The sequence below is a fragment of the Gordionus sp. m RMFG-2023 genome, chromosome 2, assembly GCF_954871325.1.
Source record: "Gordionus sp. m RMFG-2023 chromosome 2, tfGorSpeb1-WG-v2, whole genome shotgun sequence".
NCBI lineage: Eukaryota > Metazoa > Nematomorpha > Gordioida > Chordodea > Parachordodidae > Gordionus > Gordionus sp. m RMFG-2023.
Window position 1 is genome coordinate 46,756,939 of NC_088776.1, and position 27,415 is coordinate 46,784,353.

General features: G+C 26.6%; 1 protein-coding gene and 1 long non-coding RNA gene across 3 annotated transcripts; one reads left to right on the forward strand and one right to left on the reverse strand.

The window, feature by feature from the left end:
* The first annotated feature begins 61 nt into the window (after positions 1-61).
* Positions 62-1,491, forward strand: LOC135923425 (uncharacterized). 2 transcript variants are annotated; one of them, XR_010571211.1, is made up of 4 exons: positions 62-189; positions 230-627; positions 667-729; positions 779-1,490. It is a non-coding gene; the product is annotated as an uncharacterized LOC135923425 (long non-coding RNA). The 2 variants fall into 2 exon arrangements; XR_010571212.1 differs by lacking the exon at positions 667-729 and having other exon boundaries at positions 779-1,491.
* On the reverse strand, positions 1,073-26,845 carry LOC135923424 (protein RUFY3-like). Its single transcript, XM_065458158.1, has 15 exons — positions 26,738-26,845; positions 26,593-26,692; positions 26,448-26,549; positions 25,705-25,828; positions 22,312-22,454; positions 20,975-21,040; positions 17,096-17,453; positions 16,708-16,872; positions 16,366-16,533; positions 12,076-12,173; positions 9,449-9,535; positions 7,394-7,523; positions 6,004-6,098; positions 5,471-5,600; positions 1,073-1,351 (listed from the first exon to the last, which is right to left on the reverse strand). The coding sequence occupies exons 1-15, from the start codon at positions 26,808-26,810 to the stop codon at positions 1,217-1,219; spliced, it is 1,974 nt and encodes a 657-aa protein (XP_065314230.1). The 5' UTR covers positions 26,811-26,845; the 3' UTR covers positions 1,073-1,216.
* Between the last annotated feature and the right edge of the window lie 570 nt (positions 26,846-27,415).

Sequence of the window (27,415 nt, forward strand, 5' to 3'; positions counted from 1 at the left end):
TTTCTTTTAATATGACTATAGGTCGAATAGGTAATGTTTAAAACTAGTAAAACGATATCACTGTTATTGAATTTGATTTTTTGCACGCATTCATGCTATCTGAACAAGAAGCGAAAGCTGAAAATAGGCGTCAAAAGATATTGCAAAACGCCGAGAATAGATTAAGAAAAATTCAGGGATTGCCAAATAGTTACAATTTATTTGAAGCTTAATAGTTATATTTTTTTAGTTGAGAAAGAAAATGATATCCCGTCTAAAATAGAGGATGGATCTAACTTAAAGGATGGTTCTATTATAGAAGATAATGATAATATAAGAACTTATTTATCATCAAACACCGATATATTAGATGATATAAGAAATAGATTAAAATATATGAAATCTGAAAAATCAATTAATGATCATAAAAATATAATCAGAAAAGATTCATTAAATTATCATGATGATCCTCATCATGACTATACTCCTGTAAACAATCAAAATCTGCCAACAGAGCTGTATACAAATCGACATGTATCAAATTATTTATTTTGGTGTTCAAATCATAGGTATACATTCTATTTTATATTGGCTTTCATCACACGATTGATGTTAATAACTCGCTTCTTATCAGTTTTTATCCTCAATGTAATTATTATTTATGTTATATATAATCATCATTTTTAGTCAGCAATTTTACCATTCTTCATATCGTATACTATTTTATTTTTCTCAACAAAATTCTTACAAGTAATAATATATAATGCTAAAATTTATTTAATTATGTTTCAAAACTAAGACTGCTCCAAATAATCAAGTGAATAATATGAAAACATCATCTTATATTACCTACATCTTAAGAGGTATCTTAATATTATGTAAGTTAGATACACAATCTATTGATTTATTGGTTACGACTATGATGTTTACACAAACATTAAGCAAAGATTTTAGTATATATTTTATATCCTTTATATTATTTCATCAGTTATTATTCTGATAATACGGGGATAAAATTATTTATAAATATGTAATTAGTTTATGTAAATTATTCTGTATGAATAAAATATTCTACCCTTTATAAATTTTGACATAAAATTATATAGCTTATTTTCAAAAATTTATTCATTATATTATAAATAAATACTTTTGATAAAATGAAAAAAAAATAAGATATATAATATTGTAAATGCATTAATGATAGATTCTTGATTTCCATTAAATTTGATTATAACTTTTAAGGATTTGGTTTGTTATTCAATAAATCATAACATTGTAAACACACTCTCACAGGTTTTGATGAAAAGGGCATATTAATCTTGTATTTTGAGCATTCTTGACAAAATATAGTCCCACAATTTCTGCAGTGATGCTTTAAATAAAATTCAATATGTTAATATTGTAGAAAATTAAATTTAGATAATATGTTACTCAATACATCTTTATATTATATTTATTATAAAAAACAAAACTACTTATTGTCATTTAGTGCTTCTTATAAAAAATATATATTCAAATCATTGTAGTATTTGCTATATTAATAAAACTATAAAGTATCCTATAATTTTGATATTATAAAGTGTATATAAATATTAGAGCTGTACATAGTATTGTTAAAAAGCCATCTTGGATCTATTTTTAAAAAATAAAGATTTTAGCCAAAATATTATTATGTAAGCCTGGAGATTTTTATCATAGATAGCAGAAAGGTATATTATTTTGGCTAAAATCTAAATTGGGTAATTTTTTAAAATTTACCCAAATCTGGCTTTTTAGAAGATATGCCTGTATTAAATATCGGATCAGACCTATGTTTACCATTAAAAATTATCCAATATTTCCAGGTTAGATAAAAATGACAGTTCAGGTTTGGTTCACAAAAAATATTGGTTTGTGTTGTACCTCTAAAAATAGTTTTTAAAGTTTTAGTATACTATTACACTTTAATTTGTCATTTATTATACTATAATTTATATATTGGATTCAATTTATCTCTAAAACTAAAAAATATTATAAAATGGCAATATACAAAAGTTTATAAAAATTATGACACTTATCAATCAAAATTGATTGATAATAATCTTTTAGATATTAATTAATACTGTAAAGTAACGACGTTACCTTTTTCTAGAGGTAACGATAACGCGTTTCTTTTTTTGGTAATGATAAGGCAAAACGATTTTTAAAAATATGGAAAAAACATATTTTATTAAATTATTTTTTAAATCTTATAAATAATTTATGCCTAGTTTAGTCAGATTACTCACCAAATTCTTTCATTTTTATTTTAAATTTTCAGTCAAGATTGTTAATCTAATTAATATCAAATGAATCATGATATATTAATTTATACTTTTTTTAATTTATTTTATAAAGAATATTATGTCAATTGTACATTTCAAATAAAGATGATTTAACCTGCCCTGGCCCCAATATGAAGCATTTTTTACACAAATAAAAAAATTAAGAGTACAAAGTCACTTTAAAAATTGTTTCCCAGCTTAAATATTTCCTCAATTGTGGAATAAATATGGGCAGTTTCAAAACTGCAACCATTTTTAAGGAAAAAATAGAAAGATATCTGATTAAACAGGTTATAATTATATGGAACTCTTTTTATAACTCCGTGAAATTGATAGTCTTATTATGGAACCTGCTGTTTTAGAACTTAAATTAAATTATCCCTGGATAAAATCATAGGTCTACGAAGGTAGAAATCTTGAATTTGTTTCCAGTTTGAGTAAATATCTTGACAAAGAAAAGGCAGACTTTGATTCCTTTAAAAAACAACACTACCAGATTATTTTTTGATAAAGAAAAAATAATTTGATGAGGATCTGAATGAAGATGATCTATTAAGCTTTTTCAAAATATGGATTTTTTTTAAAAAATTCCCCCAATTAAAAATTTTATTTATTAAATATAATACAACCCTCCCATTCTCTGCGTCAGTTGAACGTTTGTTTAGCACTCTTATTTATCTGATCAACATTTTGAAAATCAATTGTTAAAAATAAATAAAAAATTATAATATCTTATCTTTTAATATGTTATTTTTATATAATTTTATTTATATTATATATAGCAAATTTTCGTGTATAATATTTAATTTTTCAAGCAATGAGTAACGCGTTAATTTCTGAATAAACAGTAACGCTAGTTACTTTTTTCAAAAAGTAACCGTAACGCGATCCTTTTTTGGTATAATGGCATTTCGTTTAAAGCACTAATATTAATAAAAATTTTAGCAATACTAGTAATAACTTTCACATTATTTTATAAGCACAAAATCATGAGGCTTGAACTGGTTCAGAGGCATTTTAACGCGGGTTGGGTAGAAAATTATTTAACAGTTTTGGTTTGATAAAAAAATACCGGTTTAAAAGTTTGGATCCCTGAGTATTTCTAGATATTATTTTTGGTTATATTATGAATATAATATTTTTATTTTATACATGATTTCCTAATAAAAAATGAATAAAAGGAAGCAAAATTATATGTAATGTTTTAAAAGAATTGAATTATTTTAGACAAAAGAGTAAAAATGTGATATATTTTAGTTATATTAGTTGCAACAATAAAAGTGTATAAAAATATAACGAGTCACATTCAGCTATAAACATTGCCCATATTTTAAATGAAAAGATTAAACCTCTGGGGAATAAAAAAAAACACTTAATTCTTCATGATAATGTAACAAATATCGCCTTAATCATTAAAAATGGAAAATTTCAAAATGCTACTTGTTTTACTCATAGTTTACAGCTATTGTTTTTTTGCACAGAAAATACTGATTTTTTGTGACATTGGCTCAAAGATAGAAAATAAAAATAAATCTAAATATTGGATCAGATTGGGTTTGTAAGAATATCAGATCGGATTTGTAACGTGAATAGATACAGCCCTATAAAATATTAATATTATGACTAACTTGGATTTCTCAAATCCGCAAGAACATGTTAAATATAGAAATTGTCGATTATATGGAAGGATAGGATGCATTTTAAAAACCCCAACTAGCTTTGGGATTAGCATTATAAAAAATGAAGATTATGCTTACCAATATGGGCGGGTAAAATAATGTGAGGGCGGATGAATTTGAATTATTTTTTTCGGGTGGAATGAATAGAACGGGGTTATATTTATTTTTAAAAAATAATTGTATTTCACACTATTACAAATATTTTATAAGTAAAAATATATTAAAATAAATAAAAAGCCAAACAAACCAATAAAATGATTTTATAACATTGGGCGAGCAGGTTAAATAAATTTTTAGATAAATGAGTTTTATAAAAAACCATAAACGAGTGGGTTAAATATTTTTTGGAAAAGGGGCAGAGGATTTTTGTTTTAAGAACTCACCCTTTGCTGGCCTCTAGTTTGTTATACCCTGTTGATATTATTTTAAAGAAATTTTCTTGCCAAAAAGGATTAGAGTAATAAATGTAGAGAGGTATCCGAAAGGCTAAATTAAAGAGGGGTCCCAGTACTATTAGCAATGGTAAGCTATGATTGGACCAAGAGTTAAATTTAGTTTGATATTGTAAAGTAGGGAAAAAAGTATCACCCAAAGTAGTCGTTTAAGGTGAGTATGTGAATTCATGGGGAGATAATAGATTATAGCGAAGAGATGAAATTTTACAAATCACGGCTATATAGATATATCAGGTTTTTATCTCGAATAAAATGAAAAATTGTCTGAGATTAAAATAAAATGCTAATGATGTTTTATTAGACCAGCAATTTCATTGACTAAATTGTGGCCAGGAAATCAAACATTAATATTGTGTCAGTTGATTGGGCGTTAAGAATTTGCGAGACAGAATAAACCCGATATTTTATTTTTTTTATCAGTTATTTCTATATCAGGTTGTGAAAATAAAAATAGGATTTTATTATTAAACTATTTAAAAGGAAAACTAATTTTCCAGCTTTTGCTAGTCTAGGCCTGTTTCTTAAATTTCCTAATGATTAATAAGATATGATATCTAAAATAATGTGTGGGTGGAGTGCTCACCAGAGGTGTGTTATTTTTAGCGACATATTGTTTACAAAATCAAAAGGAGAAAGTTTAGCGTCTACTCGATTTATAATTTTTTTTAAATTAAAATAATGCCAAAATTAAAGTTCATTTAAGTAGTAACTTCGCTAGCTCTCTGTTTAAGCGTCTTGGCTCAAAAAAAAAAATTTCATAATCTTGTTCAAATTCGACCTTTTTTTACTTAGGTCAAAAAAAGGATATTGCGGTAACCACACAACTGATTTATTTTAATTTCTATAATCATATATGGTGTTGATAAATCGCTCTATTTTAGACGAAAATTTCAGCCTCAAGTTTTAGGAGAAAACACGTTAGTGATGTATAACAATTTTGAATTAATACAATTATTCGAATTCTTTATTTTTTGTTTTTATTATTTTCTAAAGTGAAGAATTGTGTATGTAAACAATTCTGATAATTTCGTAAGATAAAAAATTAGTTATATACTTTTCTAATCAACGTTGAAAAGGCGATATGGCAGGTTGGGCATTCATTAACCTCGTCATTTTTTTGCCATTTAGAATTAATTATATATGGCATCATTGTATCCTTTAAATCATCTGTTTGTAGTGTTGTCCTATAATATATATATTTTTTGAAAATAAATTAGTTATTTTATTAAATTGGTCAGAAATCATACAGAATAAATGTCATTTATCATCAAAAAGGGATTAATATTGATATTTTTAGTTTTGGAGAAAGAAAAAAATAGTTTTTAAAATTACATTTTTTTACTCAAGATGCAAATTTATTTTATCTCGTAAATTAGTAGTAATAAATTAATCATCCGCCTTGAACTAAATCTAATAAGCGAGGAGTAAATTAATAAGAATCATTTAAGAATTTAAAAATTAATTTACATCAATTATCAAGAGTTTATAAATTCGAAAGTGTTTACTTCCTTCCCCCTTTCCTAAACAACTCCACCCGAAAAATATTCATAAAGTATATTATATATTTATAAAAAAAAAATATTATACTCTTTAATTTTGACCCCTAATTCAGATAGTGTTTGTTCTTGCTCGGAACATTTTTTTTTCAAATCTTCGTTGCGTTTATGCAAATATTCATTGTTCTAATTTAAAGAAATAAATTTTAAAAAAATTACTAATCAGATTAGAATATAAGGTGAGGTTTTTATTTTTTTTATCTTCTCATTTTCACCAATTTATTTAGAAATTTTTTTTAAAAAAAGAGAGAAAAAGGAATGCATTTCTATTAAGTTAAATTATATTGAATATTTAAATTTTTTTATCACATGTTAGACCTGTGTGCATTTTTTTAAATTTATTGAGATAATTTCTCATGCCTTGGGGAAGATGAAAAAATAAAATAACAAGTAAAATTATATTCGAGGAAATTATATTACCACTAAGAAAATTTTTTATTTTAAATTATGTTTGCAAAAGAAAATATTTTTGTTTATTTACACGGGTGTTGGGAATTCGTAAATGTAAAAAGGAAATGCCCAATCTTCAAAAGTCGAACTTTTAAAAATAATAATACTTAAAGGTCTAAATATAAATATATAATTTAGACCCTTTAAGTTCTTCCGCATCTTTATACAATTATCAATTTAGTCTGTGAATATTAGCCATAATATTTATTGAAATAAAAATCAAATATTTCTTATTTTTTTACAGTCCCATAATTAAATTAAATTGATTTAAATTAATGAAATTTTAAAAAGAAAATTTACAATCCATTCCCTTTTTTTTGTCTTTAATCCGTTAGTTTTTCTTTCAAAAAAACATTTTATTATAATTTGTTTCCATATAAATTTTAATTAATTTCTAAATTTTATTATTATTAAACTATTATTTGATATGATAACTCAAAAAAAAATCATTTTAATTTTGTTTCCATTAAGAAATAAAGTTAAACTATATTTTTTTTTAATCTGCCCATGTTTAATAATTATATAATGCATTCATATAATAAAGCATAATAACCTTATTTATGACCTAGCAAGGCATATATTTTTTTTATTATAAAAATTTGAATCTTAACCAAAAATCGATTTATTTTATTATAAAAAATTTAGCGTGATGATCATTCTCATAAAGGGGAATTATCTTATTATTACCTAAATTAATTTCAAATCACGAATATTTCAGTCAATTTTACGTATTGCGAATCACAAAAATTCATTTTAAGAAAATAACCAATCATGGGAAATTAAAAATAAAAATTCAAGAGTGTCCTTGGTCTTGAAATTTTTACAACCCGATAACTTTCTTTGTTTATTGGACTCATTTTTTTTTTCATTTTAAAGTATGTTGAAGTTAGATCAAATCAAACCTTAAAACACTGGGCTGATTTCATGTTGATTTGATGAAAAAAGAAATGATTAACTTTATCTTGTAATACCTTTAATATATCTTCCGCTTTACTAATCTCCTTGAGTCTCCTGGCAAATTCTAACTTATCCTTTTGAATTTGATGTTGTAAAGATACTTTCATTTCTCTTTCCAGTTTTAAATCATTCTCCAACTGTATTCTGGATTTGATAAAAAAAATTACAGAATTTAATCAATTTTTTAAAATATTCTTATAATAATAGGGAATGTTGTCCTTAAATCAAAATTTACAAAAAATAATATAAAAGTATTAGAAAATTCGGATTAATTGGATAAATTTATAAAGGTAACATATACAATGTTGTTTAAAAACTATTCAAAGTAGCGCGCCATTTTTCGAGTAACGATGATACTCTATTTTAAAAAAAGAAGGTAATTAATAGTGCCGCATTTTTTTGGAGTAACTCCAGCTAAACATTAACAACTTTTAAAAAAAATTTAATTAATACTTTAAAATGATAAATTTATCTAATTTTTTATTATTTTATTTATAATTTAAATAAATAAAAAATATAAATTTTAAAAAATTAAATTTATTCGAACAATCCTTTCAATACTTTCAGAGGATGACATCTTTTTCGTAATCATAAATATAATATGTTTTAATTTAGATATTTTTAGGAAAAGGCAAAACAAAGAGGGGGAGATAAAAATTGTAGAACAAGCCCAGGAAATATTTAAATTTGATTTAACTTATATCCTGATTATTTTACGATTAAAGGTAAAGGAAATCTAGATACTAAAGCGCTGTCAGTTACATACAAATTCTATATATGATAACAATTTTATAGGTTATGAAACATTTTGCCAATGCTCTCGATATTCTCCAAGTGGAAATCTATATGTACCAAGGTTTTAAGACCCAATATCTCGGCTATCCTGAAAACTTGAAAGAATGTGTCGTTTAGAATATTGCTCTTAAGGTTTTTTAAATATTTTTTCTCTATTTTTTTAATTTAGATATTAAGATATTTATAATAATGCAAATATAATTGTCGCTATGATCTTGCCATTTTTTAAAGAAAATTGGGCAAGGTTGAAATTAGAGATAAATTTATCTGTAGATTTAGATTAGCTCATGAAATATATATCATCATCTTCTTCAAACTCAATTTTAAAAAAAAACACATAATAAAACCAGAGAATCTCGTGATCTTAAATTTTTTTGTTGATATTTCCGATGTAATAAAAATAATGATATTAAACAAATTTTTTGAGATCATCCAAATAAAGTCTTTTGAAACTACTTTTCATAAAATTTAATGCTCTATCCCATCCCGTTCTCCTGAGAAATTATTTAATCTGGCAAAGGATGCTATTGATGGAAAAAGATGTTCTTTGCTGTGAAAACTTTGAGACATCTTCTCTTAAAAGCTAATACAATACATAATAATTAAATTATATATAACTAATTGTTTATTATGTGATATAGTTATATTTCAAATTTGAATAAAAATTTAATTTAAGATTATAAATAAATATATAATTGAAGTGGGGCAATATTTTATTTATTAGCCCATACTTAAGGAAAAAATTTTAAGATATAATTTTAAGAGCAGCTACTAAAATAGCTACGCTAAATTTAAAATTTAATAGCTATGGCGCGTTATATTTTGAGAAAGTGTATCAAATGGCAAGACAATACGTAAATTATTTTTTGCAGTAAACCCCCCATCTTTGTTCGAGAAAATTGCAAGATTTTAATTGCTCCCCGTAGCCTTAGGAATGTCAAAGGGCGATTTTTAATTTAGCTTTCCGTAGCTACGCGACGGTTAATAAAATTTTAAAACCATTTCAAGGGTAAGATTATTTTTGATATTTATTTATTTAACCTTAGATTATTTATTCAACCTTTCAGATATGACATCCTATTCTGGTTTGTTTTAAGTTTGTAGATTAAATAAATATTACTAGTTATTTATATAGCTTTTTCGGTAAAAATAAAAAGGACGTGGTAAATCAAAATAATCTCTTTCTTTTTAGGCTGTTGAAAGGATATATAGATGGCTAAGAGCATTGGCGGCCTAATGCCTATAAAAGTATTATTTATAATATATATACAAACTTAATTTGATCTTTTTTGCTAAGCTCTCTTTCCATTTTACCAAAAATGTCCTCGGTAGATGACTGGTAATTCTGCAATTTTTCGTACCTAATTAGAAGAAAAAAAAAATTTTTTTTAATATAAGATCCTAAAATTTTATAAAATAATCGATATTTAATATTAGGGAAGCAATCATTTATTTTTTTAAAGGGCCGATCAAATGAATCAAAATGGTGTATAAGTATATTTATGATATATCTAATATTGGATCATGGATATACAATGAAAAAAAATTATAAAAATAATTTTTTAAAAAAATAATTGTATTACTATAAAAAAAGATATTAAAGCAACATTGAAGCTTCTTATTATTTATGACTCTTAAAAAGATAACGCAATATAATCCATCATTTATAATATAATTTTGTTATTGTTAAATGTATACAAAATATAATCAAAGGTTAAATGAAGATAACAATTAATAAAAAAAATTGCACTGAAAAAATCTCATAATATAATATATATTTGCATCTAAAAAATATGTAAATAAAATAACACAATATTATATTTATTTTTCATAAAAATATGAACTTAATAAATTGTGCTGGTTTTTCTATAAAAAAAATAATTTCCTAAACTAAACAAAACGTTTTATGTAATTGCGACATTATATTTAATAAACCATGATTTAAATTTTGGAAACCATCAAGGATAATGAATGAGATAGCTCAGCATAATTTAAAAAGTATTCCAAAAAATGTAATTAGTTACAGTTATTTTTTCGTAAAAATATAACCAGCAACTTGTCACTTTAAGAACAATAATTATTATATAATAGTAAAAAAAATAGATAAAGTAGAAAACAAAATGCAAATCAAAATAAAGTATATTGACTATTTTATATTATCATATTTTTTACATTTTTATAGTTATTATACAACATCATATTATAATATCATCTTGTAATATTTCCCTGAGAAACTGATATAACATATATAAGATGATATTCTAACAAGGGTAATAATATATGATGTTCTTCCACTTGCTAAATTTATTAAAATACAATAAGGCCCATTTATTTTTTAATATATATTAACGGAAACAGGTAGTCAAGCCGGATCCCTCCAAATACAGAATCTTGGTGTTGTAAACTGAGCTGCGACTATGTTGTTAAACGGCTCATTTTGAGCCGATTTTTTAAAACGGCTAACTCAATATTTTAGCCAAAAAAATATTACCTAAGTCTCGAGATTTCGATAATATATGCCTAGACCTTTGTTCCTTCTATGAGCAAAATCTTGAGGCTTGCGTAATATTTTTCTGGACGAAATATTGAGTTAGCCGTTTTTAAAAATCGGATCAAAACGAGCTGTTTAACAACACTAGCCGGGACAGTAGGCTGATTGAACGAAAGGAGAGAGATCGACTGAGTTCGATGGTCCCAGATTTCGGGGGTGAGGACTGGGGAACCCGATTTGGCGGGAATTTTGGTCATAGTCTATAATAAATCTACAAATGGAAAAGGGAATACGGAGGGGGGGGGGTTTAGTTGCAAAACGCGGCCTGAACCACGTCACGGAGCAACCCGTGGTTTTTTATTAAATTAAACATTATTCAAGAAAATTAAAAGGGGATAATTCAAAGGGTATTCGGGTGGTTATTTGCAAAGCGCGACCTGAGCTACACCACGGAGCAACCCGTGGCTTTTCATTAAATTAAAAGAGAATAAGCATATACGATAATTAATTAGAGCGAAAATTATTAATCTTTATTTAATAGTTTTCTTTATATTTAATCAATTTCGTCTTTATTAATTTACATCATTAAAAATTGAAAAGGGAATACAAAAATAAAAGTTTGTGTATATACATTTTTTTGCCGTTTTTGTTCACTATATTACGAATCTGGTTTTAACAAATTTATAAATGCTCTTTTGTAGTAAGGAAAAAATAATATGATGCGCTATAAAACAGTTTACATTAATTGTTTTGAGAAAAAGTGTATAAAAAAAACATGTAAACAATATTTTTTTAAGAAAGGCGATAAACCTTGCAACACAATAGTTGGCTTAAAAAAATGCCCTTGCTGGATTCGAACTCAGAACTAACGGATTGTGATACACATACTGTACCGATTAGGCCACAAACCAATCCCATCTCTTTACACATCCCCCATCCCCCAAAATGTATATATATTGTATTTATAAAGAAGAATTGAAAATTAGTAAAAGTTAATGACTTTAAAAAATAAAGTCTATATATAATTCAAGTATTTCAGAAAAATAAGTGAAAACCCAAAATTATTTTTATAAAAAATATTATATAGCCAAAGGCCTACAATAAGTAGACCTAAAGACCTATGTCCGAAAAGCCAGCCTATTTGTGTCCTAGCCCCTATAAAAAAATCCTGGATATGCCTATGCCACAGACGCTACTCTAAAACATCCAATTTTTGTGTATTATAAGGATAAAATTACATCGCTATCTAATATTTCATTAAACACATAAAAAAAATCAATAACGATTAACTCTATACATCATTACGCATTTAACAAAGCGTAACGAAAGAAAATATTAGAAATAAATATCGGTATCAGTTGTCAATATACCGGATCGAATAAACCTCTTGTTTAAAAAAATGTATCATACTTTTCCTCGATTTCTTTCAAAGCAGAAGTGACGCTACGATTTTTTTGCTCGAGTCTTATTACGAGTTCATTTTTATGCTTGAGAGAAGCTTCGTAATTCTGAAAGTTTTTTATATATCATTTTATAATGAGTTCCAAATAATTCAATAAATTGTAAAAGAAAGTTAATATGTTAACTTTATGTAGTTTTCTAAATTTAGTCTCATAATTTTTTTAAAATATATCTTAGAAACCGCATTATTTTAATTTTTAAATATACCCGAACCGGGCATATAAATTTTTTAAAGAAAAATCGAGACCGGGCAAAAATTTTTTTAAAACCGAACTGTGCAAACTTCTGCACATCAAAAAAAATTTCAGTTTTTTCCACTTTATTTTATTTCCACCTGTTTTTTAAAAAAAATTGAATTGATCGGCAAAGATAAAAAAAAATATAAATCACCGATATAATATCTATCCAACAGCTGTTTACTGCGAAATCTAATAATATTTAAATCAATTAAAACGACAATAACATCATGAATCTTTCAATATAAAAACATGCAATGAAATAATGATATAGAAATCATATTGAATACTGTCTATGGTTTATTATGAAGTCAACCTCTTGAAAGAACCTATAAACAAATGTAATAAAAAACGATGCTGCCAAGAAAATAGTTATAAACTACAACAATAGTATCTTATAATTTAACATTATCACAATTTCATACTTGGATCATTATAAAGGCAATTCAGATAACCCAACTACATCACAAAACTAGAACATGAGCAATAGGAGAACTTGCTCATATTCTTTAGAATTATTGACATAAAAAATAACAATTTAATAACCATCCATGAAACACTCACTTCAAGATGCCCAGGTAGTAATAAACCTCCAGCCTCCCTGCTTGAACCTTCATCACTTAGCATCTCACCTGACATTCCACCACCACCTTTAATTTCAACCCCAAATGAGTATCAATTGTTTAATCCACCAAATGAAAATCCAACACAGGAAAAGACCTTTATAAAAAATTATCTAATTCCTGATTTGGAATACCCAAAATTTTTAACAAACTATTTTAGCCCTACCATATCACGAATCCCAAAAGCAGCCCTTAAATTAATTTATCCTTTTTATATCAAAATCATTAATAATATTTTACAAAATCCACCTAAATTGGAGAAAATTGATTTCCCAACATTAATATTATCAAATCCACCAAAAGATAATCCAACCCCACTATGACAAACCATCAAAGAAAGAATTGAAAACTTTGATCCTAATTTTGAAAAATTAACATTAAATATCAACGATCCTGCTAAAAAGACTTTAAGAACTAATATATAATAAGATAAATAATTTCAATTTAAAAGGAGCTTTCCGAGCTCTTACTAACGCAAACACTTTGGCACCCGATAATATCACCACAAGAAATCAACTTTTATAAAAATATCCGAGCCCCAAATACACTTCTCAAATACTGCCTATAATAAATTCAAAGATAAATATCACTCCCGGAGAAGCCTTAACCGCTATTAAATCTTTTCCAAAAGATTCTGCTCCAGGACTGGCCTTCGACCCTCATTTATTATTGACCTCTTGGGTTTAGACAGTTCCGAATTCCTACTTAATACTTTAACGAAAATTTTTAATCTTATTATCAACGGGAAATTACCACATAAACTAGCACCAATAATTTTTGGTGCTCGACTAATTACACTTGAAAAAGCTGAAAATCAAGTGCGCCCAATAGCTATATCGACGAACCATTTCAAGAATTATTTGTAATCGACTCAAATCTACAATAACCTTAAGCTTAGCTCCTTACCAATTGGGATTTGGAGTAAAAAGAGGCTGTGAAGCCGCAATCAATTGCAGTCGGCTAGGTTTATCCACCTCAAACCTGAAGATTATATAAAATTAGACATATCCAATGCCTTTAATTCAATTAATAGGAATAAAATGATCGATACTTTCTTGGAAACATTCCCTGACTACCACAATTACATCTACCTTAGCTAAGGCATTTCTTCCTTACTCAAATGATTATATTATTAATTCTACAGAAGGCCTCGGGTGACCCATTAGGACCACTACTTTTTTGCTATACCCTTAAACACCTAATAAGTGATATTGCTCTTTCATGCAAACTCAATCTACATGTTTGGTACCTTGACGATTGTAGGCTTCAAGCAACTCTCCCTTATAAATCCGGAGGACTATGCCCAAGATCGGCATTAAGTACAGCCCTTGTTTCCTTCATCTCATCAACCTTATCAGTAAAAAATATTACCTCGCAAATTATTAACATCGATAAAGATAATTTATTAGATGAAGCCTTACGTTGTTGGAATATTAATGGCTTACCAAACACAGCCCCACCAGATTCAACGAAACAAAAAGATTGGGATCAAGGATTGGTATCTCATTCCTTAGCTTACCTCAACTTGAGCGATGATCACCAACATAAATCCCTCCTAAGATCTCTTAATTTCAACAACTCTGGCCATGAATGGTTAGAATCATATCCCAGTATTTGAAATAACCAGCTAATAGATAACGACGATTTTCGTTATGCAATCAATTAATGATTGGGCGTACATTTCCTAAACCATTATATTTGCATTAAATGCAATCAATCGGCAGACGCGTATGGGAGATACGATCTCCACTGTAAATTTATATCAAAAATCAGCCGACATGATAAAATAAATGCAATAATAGCTTTTTTTAAATAAAGCCAATTTTCCCTGTATTTTAGAACCTACATTCTTTTTAGATAAAAAAACGCCCTGACGGAAAAACCGTCGTACCTTTTTTCATGGGGAAGCCTTTAATGTGGGATTTTACCTGCATTGATCCCATGGCTCCATCTAATAATTCTCATGATCCCCTTAATAGAGCTGAATCTCTGAAAAATATAAAATACTCAAACCTAATGTGTGATAACCACTTTGTTCCTATAGCAGCTACATCAACCTGCTCTTTTGGACAAGCGGCTTTAGATCTATTCAAAACAATATCCAAATCAATAAAAAAAATCATACCTTTATCCATTTTACAAACTCAAGCAAGAAATCGCCGTATCTATAATTAGATCTAATTATCAAATATTTAAAACATCATGGCCCGACCTCGCCATTTGATATTTTTTTTTTAACTTAAACTGATATATGACATATTTTATTATATTCTCTATATTATAAAGTTAATTTTTAAATAATAATATTTTATCATATTTGTATATGAATTTTAATAAAAAAATTGAATTTTAAAAAATAAAATGAAAATTGATGAAATTTGTACAATTGAATATTCAATAATAGGAAATTTTTATCCAAAAAGTATCTTAACTGGAAATAGTTCAAATTAGAAAGAAATGCGAAGTAATTTTAAAACAAACCCAGATAATGCTTATAAGTGATAACATGGAGGAAAGCTGTACTCTTTGGGGAAGTAGGAAATATGATACTCCCAATTCCAGATGTTGGTGGTGAAAGATTACATATAAATGTGATGGAAAAAATTGACTGAATGAAATGGATGATTATTGTTCTGGGGATGGAGTTTTAAAAAAAATCTGTTTTATAAAAACAAATTTGACGTGAGTAATTAAAGCTGTTAGTTTCGATACCGAATCTCTAACAAGAGATAAAGTTATGAATGGCAAGTTAGTTGTATACCATAAGTATAAAATAAAGTCATAAAATACTCGAAATTCGGAAGATTCATAAACCTAGAATTAACTAGCATGCAAACTAGTTAATTTAGCACATTAGTGGTAACTATAGTTGGATAATTGCTCTATTTTTAATTATTTGAAGGCGGCAAACATAAAAAAAAACTTTTTTTAAACCGGTTCAAAAAAAGTGTATTAATCTCGTTTCTTATATAGGTTTACGGTTCCTGAAGCTATGAATTTTAGGTTTACATTTAGGTTTGGGTCCCCTCAAGATAAATTTTAAATACGATCCCACTGATAATTATATTTATCACAGTCACGAAACCAAAAAAAAATATTTTCAAATATTAGTATAATTATAAACTGATAGCCTTTTTTACCAGAATGGTTCCAAAAAAGTTTCAGTTTCATATTTATATCACTTTAAAATATTATATATAGTTATAACTAATAATTTTCAATCATTTCTCGTATAAAAGTACCATTTAGAAAAAGTGACGTGCTTTTTATACGACTTAATAAAAAAGATAGTCATGATAGATAATTAATTTTTTTTAAAAAAATTATATTTAAAAAAACAACCGATTTTATAAAATTGTCTATATACACATTTTACGAACCTCAATTTTGGTGTACATCTCAGAATTAATAGCCTTTAAATCGTCGAGCTGCCGTTTCAAATCGACTACCAATTCTTGTTTGTGTTTATCGCTTTTTTCCAAATGTTTGACTAATATTTCAAGTTCTTCCTTTCTACGAGCAACGGTTTGATATTGATGTTCGAACTTCTAAATTATTATAATAAATCTAAAGTCAGTTGTCCATAAGACAATTTAAAACGACACTCTATATAAACGTAAAATAAAATAATTTTGGTAAATAATAAATTCAAAAATTGCCACTTTTAAATATAAAAATAAATAATAGTAATTCGTGATAAAATATTAATATATTTTCAAAACCAATTTATTCGCCTTTTCCTCGAGCAAGGATTGTTTGAGTTCGTTGATTGTTTTTTTGTACAGGAATTCAGCCTCGCTGTTTAAATTTGGAAGGGTGTTAGCATCAGTTCGAATTATCGATTTATTGTCAGAACCTGAGGTGGTGGAGTTATTCCTATTATGAGTCTTAAATAAAATTGAAATAAGATTGTTATGTAAACGCATTTTATCTACATTTATATTTATGGTATATTGAAAGTGAAGGTTGAGGGGATGGAGGGTGACAATATCATTAAGTAAACCACTTATATGAAAAGTATTTCTTAATTAAACATTTGCGTAATAAAAATATACAAAATCCTAAAACTAAAATATATAAAATTCAATATACTTCAAAAAAAAAGAAAACCTGCTGAAATATTCCGGTCTGAGAAATAACGCCATCTTCATATGCCAAACCAGCAATTTCGTTTGAAAGAGTTAAACTTTTTATGCTACCATCTAGCGCAATACCGATATCTCCAGAACTTAAAAAACCAGAAGGCTCGACCATGTCATCGCCGCCATTGGCACCGTTATTTTTGTAGTCATCTTTATTGTTATTTTTATTATGGTAATACTTTGGTTTTTCGAAATTCGCGATCAATAAACTATTCGCCGTTTCGAGTTCGATGTTTCTGTCGGAGATGAGCGATATTTCTCGCTTCAAAACGTCGACTTCATTTTTGAAGGAGTGGTATTTGTCTTTGAGTTCGTTTATCACGCAACTTTGTAATATGATCATAATTTTTATTATTCCTATATCAGAAAAATGGTCACCTAAAGAATCAGATAAGAAAAGCCTATAAAAGCAGGAAATGAAAATGTAAATTGTTTGGTTGGGCATTTTGAGATTACAGACCCAACAGAGAGAGGTATATGGGTAACTTAAATCCGGGGTAATATGGTCAAGGGCGGTTCGAACCTCATTTAGAAAATCGGTCTTCAATTAAGTTTATATTATCAAAATTTCCTCTAAATAGTTATAAATTCCTGAATCCATGGCAAAAGAAAAATAAATGGCTGCACCGATATTAGATATCGGATCGGAGCCGATATTGGACTTTTAAAACAAATGTGGGATCGGTCGATATTTTAAAAAAATTTAACCGATACCGATTTTATACATATTTTAATTTTTATTCATTTTTGAACTAATTTTTTTTTTCGATCGTAATAGATCTTCATAACTCACAAAAAAAGGTGTGAAGGAAGGCGTCATTTATAAAATAAAAATTGTTTTTTTTACATTTTTTTAATGAAAGAAGATAATGTAAATATTAATAAACTAATATAAAAGAAAATTACATAAAAATTTTGTGTATTTTTATTTGTCTATTGTTTAATCCATTGTTTTTTACAGAGTTGTTAAACGCTATTTTTAAAAGTATACCGCTATAGCTATTTGTCAAAAAAAGTAGCACGCTACCGCTTTCGCTATTTGTCAAAAAAGTAGCGCGCTATTAGCTACTTTTGCTTTAACTACTTTTAAGCTACTTTTTATAAAAAAAATTTTAGAAACAAATGAAACAAATTTTTTTTATTTTTTTTTTTGCTTATAATGTAAATGTATAATAAATAATATATAAAAATCAACATTTATAAATATAAAAATATAGTTAGTTTAGATTATAAAAAAATAAGCAATATAAATAAATATTTATTTTAATTTGTTGCATTTTAATAATAATATCATTTCAATATTATCATCCCCAAGTCTAGAGCGACGATCAGAAAGTATAAGCTTTGCTTTGCTAAATAATCTCTCGACACTAGCACTTGAGGGCAAGGAAGCTCTAAAAATATTTAATTAGATCAATTTATAAATATAAATAAGTTTTTACCTTCTGTTATGTGTCCAACTATCTGCCGGTGTACATACATAAGATATATCTGATAACTCTACTATTAGAGCATCTTTATTCACTTTGAAGTTGTCGGCTATTTTATTCATAAGTGTCTGGCGACATAAAACTGTTGTGCCAGGGGATAAAGTTTTAATCATCATAGTAAATGATGGATTATCAACCAAGGACAATGGCTGAACTGTGTCAATAATAAAATCAACAATTACTTTGTTTATTATCAGTTAATTTGGTTTGGATAGTATTTGTCTTTTTGAATGAAGATTCTCTTATACCAAATTTTTTTATATGTTTTTCTATTTCCTTATAACAATTGGCGTGAACAGTCTAATAAAATAAATAATATTATAATGTAAAAAATAACAATTTACCTTTAGGTGTTTCTTCAGGTTATAGCTACTCGATTGATTTGATGATATATTTTTTTTACATTTTAAGCACAGGAATTTGAATCCAGATTTTGTTTTAATATTTATTTTAAAAATTTTTCAAATCTAGGGAATGGGAAATCGTTATTAGAGCTATTAAGTACATCTTCAATTGAATCTTCCATGTCTGAATCACTTTCAAGGATTTGGATATCCATGGGCGATGCCATTTTAGATTATTAACACAGATTGAAAATATAAATTAAAAATTGAAAATATATTTAAATTTCAAAATTAAATAATAAATTATAAAAATTATAATTAATTAAGATATTATATTTAAATTTTCATGTTTATACTTACATTCATTATATTTTTTAAAAGTAGCGAAGTAGCGCGCTACTTAGCTACTTTTAAAAAAAGTAGCGCGCTAAAAAATTAAATAATTTTAAAAAAAGTAGCGGCTATTAGCTATAGCTACCAAAAAAGATAGACTCTGGTTTTTTATTAAGAGAACTTATAGTAAATAAAAATTATGAATTTAAATTTCGTTAATTAATAAAGATATCAACATTTTATCTCCGATTGATCATCTTGATTATGGGAGGGTCAATGCAAAGGCTTCCAACTTTGGCAAACCTTGACCGAAAACAAGTGTTACCTCAGAATACGTCTTCCACACAACGGATGCTATAGACCTCATATCAAGAAGCTTATTATCACATAAACTTGAGGCTCTTATCTTTATATAAATAAATATTCAATATTGTAATTTTAATTATTATATATTTCATTATTATATTATTTTATTAAAAGATATTGATATTTAATTTATTTTTACTTATTATTCAAATAAAGATACATAGTTTGTTATATAGAAAATTTAATACCTATATCTATATATATATCGTGTGCTAGCATATATCATATATAGTGGCGTAGCTACGGGGGTGGTTTTCGGGTTTGGACCCCTCCCAGAGCAAAAATTTTTTTTAGATTATACGTTCAAAAGGCTTAAAAGTGACTTTAAATCAAATAAATACCATTAATATATATTTTTTTTTGGTTTTGATGTTTGTGAAAGGATATTATATTACTATTGAAATTATTCTGGGTATATTATAAAGTCATTGAGAATAATCTACTAATTTATAATAACATATTATTGATGCATTTAAAAAATATATTTATTATATATTATCGAATATATGGTGCCGGGTAAAACGGTCGAAGGCCCGTTAAAGGGGGTCTGGGGGCGAAGCCTCCAAGCTTTTATATGTATGGACCCCCTCTAAGGAAAATTCCTAGCTACGCCACTGATCATATAAATTTATACATATTTGTATTAATAAAATAAGTGAAAATTTTGATCATTAAAAAACAAATATGTAACTATATGTATATTTATAATAAAATAAGACATTTATCTCAAAATACAGATCTTGATAAGACATGTTTTTAAAATTTTAAAGCTTTGACACTTTTTGATTTTTAAGAGCCGGAATAAGTGGATATTCTAATTAAAACGCCTTTAAAAAATATTTATATTCAGATTTTTATTATTCCCTTATCATATATTATATATAATAATGACGAAAAAAACAATGTAAATATCGGTATCGGTGCCGTTTGAAATAAATAATAAATTTTGCGGTGAAAAAATTATGAATTGGTGCAACCCTAACAAGTACTAAATATAGTGCCGGTAAAAAATAAATATTGGTAAATTGAAGAAGGTTTGGGCATACAACGAGGAGGCCCCTGAAAATAACACGAGAAACAAGTTCAAAAATGAATAAACATGATAAACAGAGAATGCAATTCTCGAATATTTGAACTAAACTAATCACATAAGATAGAAGCAAAAAAGAAAAGTGTAAGATGGAAAAAATCATCTTTTGAATTATAGATTATTATTCTAGCATCGCAAGCTATCGGAAGTATTCGTTCTATTTAAATCTATGGAGTATTAAATATATTTTTTTAAAGGGGAAATTTATCATATAATCATTTAACTTATTGTGTCGATTTATTTCCTCCAAATAGTTCTTTTGATCTAAAATATCGGTCATTCTACCCGATCTATAAAATATACAAATATAATTGATAAAACAAAAAATTATATAATTGATAAAACAAAAAATTATATAATTGATAAAACAAAAAAATACTAAATAATTTATAAATCATATAGATAAATTCGATGTTTAAAAGTGGAGTACTGCAATGAAGAGCCAAACTCTCATACAATTTCTTTATCCAATAAGGCGTGGACTGTGTGGGCGTCAGGGCTATATCATTGGAAAAAACTTTTTTTACAAAAATAAATGATAAGAGCTGGTGGCGTCATTGTCAGACACAATTTTATTTTGTCCCCAGGAAATGTGTTAAAAATAGATTTTTTTAAAAATTTGATATTCCTTAAACATGTATAAGCAATGTATTTATCGCCATGATTTTCCTTTTAAATAACCTACAATAATATTTCATTATTTTCGCCTGTTACAAAACTTTTACCATTTAGGCGGCATTCATGCTGAAAGAGATGATATGCGTGATATCGCTCTCCATAGCGATGCGCTTGAATGATTTTGAAATCTCATTGCTATAATTTCGCGTTTTCTGCTTATCAGTTTTATGCTCAATGTTTAAATTTGAAATTTGGCTTATAAAGAAAATAGAATTATTTATTATAGGCTTGGTAATTCATATACAAAGATAATGTTAGAGAAATTTTGTGAGTAATATTAGGGGAAGGGGGAGTATTGTTACACGGCTCAATTTTGAGCCGATAAAATGGCTAATTCAATATTCTCACCAAAAAAATATTGTCTAAACCTCGAAATTTCACTAATATATAAGTCCAAACCTTAAATTTGAGGAAAATTGGCTCAGATCGAGCACACTAAATGGGAGAGGGAGAAAAGATCAGAATTTGATGTATCTTTATGTCTATATAAAGAATGTTTATAACGAAATACATAGTATTTATTCATTCTCATTTTAAAGAGTGGAGTATATTACAAATTTATTCTCTATTTTCAAATAGAGTATATCTATATTAAATGTGCTATTTTTTCAAATTTTAGATAATTTATTAGGCATTTTATTTCTTACTTTGAAAAAAAAATCATCTAATTTTGTTTCAGGACATATTATCTGAAATTTTATATGGTAAAGACAATTGCTGGAATAAATTTCCAGCAAAATAAAAATCCAATCTAAAAAAATAAATAAATGTTTTAAGGATGAAAAAAAAATTAAATAACACATTGATACTAAGGACATTAAAAGAATATTTTTCTGAAAATTATAAACACACTTCAAATTTTCTTTAAAAAAACTTAAATTACTCTTTGGAGGAATCAATGCTAATGGTATCGTGGTCAAAACTATTGTTGGCACTTAGATTGCTATTGAGTCCGTTTAAAAAGTTATTAGGGAAGGTGTCCAAGGAAGCGATTTTCATATATCTACCGACATCAATACTAATTTTCTAAGGTTAAATAATTTATCGAATAAAAATATTAAAATATCTAACTTAAAAACAATTTTGCATGAGTGTTAAACTAGTTAATTTTAATTAAATTTAAAAAAAAACCCTAAAGATGTACTGATCGGGAGACCAGTAAAAGTTTTTTTTGCGGCTCATCTGGGTTTATAAAATTTGATGATCCTAATAGTTTCAAAGGGTGCTAAATATTTCATCGCGTAATATTTTCAATATATAATTTAAATTAGTTTTTTTATTCCGTTTTGTAATTATGTAATATATATTTTTTTGGACTGTCAGGATTATTTTTTCAAATTTTACCAAGGACCCATCCCTGTTAGCACATCTATGATAATGATAACATTGGTACCAGCTGGCATTAACTGATATTTTTAAATATGATACCATTGGCGTAGGGTGGTTAAAAGGCTTGATTCGGGGCGATTTTTAAAAACGATATGATTAAGATAGCTAAATAAATTATTATATCTTGGAGATTTTGCTCAGAGATGGCAGAAAGATTAGGACCTCTATATGCGAAATTTCAAGGCTTATATAATATTATTTTGGTTAAAACCTTAATCGGGTCGTTTAAAAAAAATTTCCTCAGACTTGGCTTGGGCTGTAAGAAGTGTCCGACCCGAAAATATCCTTAATAATACAAAAAAAAATTATTTCACAAAAATATCAATCAGAATAACTGATACTGATATGTCTTTTTAATATGTTTATTATTATATTTTTTGAAATTTTATCTCTATATAAACAATTATATCATCTATTTTCGACATCCATCATGCAAATTATTTTTAGATAGTCACAATAACTTTTAAATTCGATTGTATTTTAACTTTACTTTTTATATTTAAACTGAATAAAATTTATAAGTATACAAATTAAATAAAATGCTACTTCATATAAATATTGATTAGGTTATCGGAGTTAAATATACTTTTATTTAAGGTGGCAATATGTGAATAAATACATATAATTTTTAATTGTATCTAAAATATTAAAATATTTGAACTCAAATTATAAAATTATTTTAGTAGGGCTCGTATCGGGTTGGATCTAAAGATGTGTGCTCGGGATCGGGTATGCTCGAACAAAAAATTTTTAAATTCGAGCTCGGGTAGGGCTCGGGCCGCGAAAAAATAACTTTGCAGACCTGTAATGTCGGATATCATAACTATTTATTATATAAAAATGATTATATTTACTATATGGTCTGTATATAAAAAAAACAAAACCCAAAATTATATTAAATTATTTTTGATTGCTATTTAAATCTATTTTATTGATTAACATATCATTTAAATCTAAAATCAGAGGACCTGCCGCCCGTCCTAGAATTGATCAAAAAAGGTATGATTTTAAAAATCTGGTCTAGGCTTAAAAAATTAGGACTGGGCGGAGAAAATATAAATTTAAATTATATCAATTACACTGCATTTATAGTAAACGCAATTTACTCAATGTAAAATTAATCGCTGCGACGAAAGCAAGCTAATAATTGATAAAAATTAATAAAGGAGCTGGGCGCATTCATAGTGGGATCTGATCCGACACGATTTAACAGCTGATCGAATTTTTAAATCTGTTTATGAGAATTGTTTTAAATATTAATATTGTTCTTAATTTTATTTATAATAATAATAATCTAAGAAATATTTTTTTAATAATGATAAACTGGTCTCATAAACTGATTTTAAAAATAGATAAGCTGTTAAATCTTGTCGGAATTTATATAAATCTGAATTACTGAGATTTTCAGATAATGACAAATCGTTCATAGATATACTGTATGATTGGTGTTAATTAAAAAATATATAATTTTATATGTTATGGAACCTAAGAACATTTGGGATATCTCACCCCCACTATAACTATTGCAATATTAAAACTTAAAAAAATTGCTTTAAATAATTCAAGTTTTGTAAGCCCCTTATTAATGCAATTCTGCAAGACATAAATAAAAGGTATACAGTGAAATATTGTTTACAATTTATATTTTGATCATATTTATTATCAATAGATTCGCATCTATAAATATGGATATATATAATCAGAAAAAATTGACATTCAAATTGGATAGGCGCTGCATAAAATTATAGGTCAACGAAGATAGAAAGTTTGAACTTATTTCCAATTTAAAAAAATATCTTGACAAAGAAATAGCAGAATTTGATTCTAGAAAATAACCCACATAATTTCCTGATAAAGATAAAAAAAAATTGATGAGGATCTGAATGAATATACTTTTGAAAATGATCTATTAAGCTTTATTCAATTTCATTAAATTTAATACAACCCTCCCATCCTCTGCCCCAGTTGAACGTGTTTAGCACAGCGATAAATGTGCTGATTGTATGATCGAAATTTTGAAAATTAATTGTTGATAAAAATATATAAAAAATTACTTTACATTATAATATATCATTCTTGTATAATCTTCTTATTATATAAGAAAAAAAAATTATTCTAAAAAGATCTCATCTTATAATATATTATTTTTGTATATTTTCTATACAGGAAATTTTGTATATAATATTTAAGTAATTTTTTTTTGATGTAACGAGTAACGCGTTTCTTTTTTAAAGTAGCTTTTACAGCACTTATCGGATCCCATTATGAATGCGGCCTAAATAATGAAATCGTGACAGCTGTTTATGTATATTTCAAAAAATATCCGTCGCTGGTAATTAATTTCACACAAATCACGCTTACTATAAAAAGGCGTTAATAAATGCACTCCATCCCCCCCCCCCCCTTAAAAAACAAAATCATTTTAAATAACGAAATTTTAAAAAATGTTCAAGCTGGGTTGTAAAATGATTTTAAAAATCTAGGCCAGGCCAAAAAATTTTTAAAAAGATTCCAGGCCAAGCTTGCAAAAAAATGGACCTAAAACTGGGTCTATGCAAGTAATTAATCAAATTTAAAATAGTGGGGAAGAGGTTAATTCAAGGGAGAGGGGAGTGGTTTGCAATGGGCGGGTTGGTTAAAACAAATTTACCTTTTGGACAGGCAGGTTTATTTTAAAAACAATGGGCGAGCTGGTGGGTGAATTTAAATTAATTTTAGGGCAAATGAACAGAATGAGTATTTAAAGAAGATTATTTTTTCTACTTCCTAATATATTTTTTTTATATATAATAAAATAAATAATGAGCCATCTATGTTATAACAGATAAAGAGTTAATTGCATCTAAATAAAATATATTATAATATAATAAATGATAAAAGATTTTACTATATCATCCAAGTTTTGTTCTTTCAAGCAAAATATGAAATCAGTGAAGTTTAAACTTAAAAGAAGTCCAGATATTATTTGAGCCTCTTCATTGAGAATAAATCCATAATTTTCGTAATATTGGCTTTAATTATTTAATATATTTTAAAAAAATAAATATTAATATATATTTTATATTATGAATCAGGGAAGAGTTGTTAAAATATCTAGATGCCTGTCTTATAAAAGACCTTGCTCAAATAGAAAATATTTTGGTTGTGCTCTAATTAAATGTCGGCATGTTTATGCTGAATAGAGGTCAACTAAGGCTGGCCACAATTTGGCCAGTGAAATTTTTTAAATAATGGTATCAGCCCAACCTGAATTATTTTTTGCCAGCTTGAATTATTTTTTCTCCAGCCTGACTTGTTTTTTCCTAGCCTGGTCATAAAATAATTCTGTATAAGTTGTCCTACTATCATATAAAAAAATTTTAAAAAGGAAAAGGATAAAAATTAGCATAATTCTAAGCCTTTTCCTTTTTAAAATATTGGTTTAGCCTAGTCCGTAAAAACAATATTGAGCAAGTTTACAGGGCCAGTCCAAAAACCATTTGCAGAAAGCTTAGTAAATTAATGTAACACATACTCCTATTTTGAAATCATATGAATTATAAAAATTTATAATAAAAATAAACTATCATGTATAAATAACAAAGATATTTGTAAATATCATAATCTGATATAGAATATACGTCAAATTACTTTAATAAGTATTGATTTTCAATAAGTTGTGTAAAAAATTCGGCAAAATTTTTTTGCATTAAAGTTAGTCTAATCCAAGCTCTAAGGCGTCCTAAATTTGTTCTGATTAAATTTTAATTTAACATTAAAAATATTTATAATATACTTAATATGAGGTAAATTTGTAATGTTTTCAATTGATTCTTTAAGTAAAACATTAATTTTAGAAAATTCAGTTAAAACTTTCCAACACTGACGGTTTGATCCTAATATAAAATTCAATACATATAGTTCGTTAAAAATATTATAACTTTTTATTCCATGTAAGAATATATTATCAATTATGGCTAAAAATTGATTAACTTGAAAGCACTCATTTTCCATAAGATTAGACTCATTAAGAGAAACGTTAATTGTTTCTTTAATGGCATACTCAGCGATTTTTAGTAAATTAGACCTTTCTATAGATGCATTATCTTTGATGGCACTCATTTCTTTACTTTTTCTTATCTTATCTAGCACTTTTTTTATGAAAATCGAAAATTCATAATCATATGATAATTGGATGGATATTTAAAAAGATTTTTAAATCTTATTTCTATTAATGCCATTATCGTATCACATCACACATCTGATCTATCTTCTTTTCTCCAGTTTTATATAGTCGTACACCTAATCTATTTAAATTATCATAATATTCCTGAACTTACCCCTTTTACACTTTAGATGGTTATTCGACACGATATTTTCAGGTAAGCCTCTTTAAATATTTATTTCAATAAATTACTTTTATTTTACGTATCAAACAGTTATTTTGATAATTTATTACTTAACACTAAATCTTGGTCAAGTTTTGCCTAATTTTCGCAGCTCGTTTCCTAAGCCTGTATATATTCCAATGATATCATTGATTACCCATCCTCTTTTTATCTTAACCTCTATTAATATTATATTAGGTGTAGTTTTAGTATAGCACTTATATAACTATG

What these genes read in the sequence shown, in the direction of transcription:
- LOC135923424 (XM_065458158.1), bottom strand. Translation starts at nt 26,810, where the DNA reads ATGGAAAATGAGTGCTTTCAAGTTAATCAATTTTTAGCCATAATTGAT. An exon ending in ACAAATTTACCTCATATTAA is followed by an intron (nt 26,550 to 26,592) that starts GTATATTATAAA and finishes AAATTTAATCAG; the next exon opens with AACAAATTTAGGACGCCTTA. An exon ending in AGCATTGATTCCTCCAAAGA is followed by an intron (nt 21,041 to 22,311) that starts GTAATTTAAGTT and finishes TATATTTTATAG; the next exon opens with ATCGGGTAGAATGACCGATA.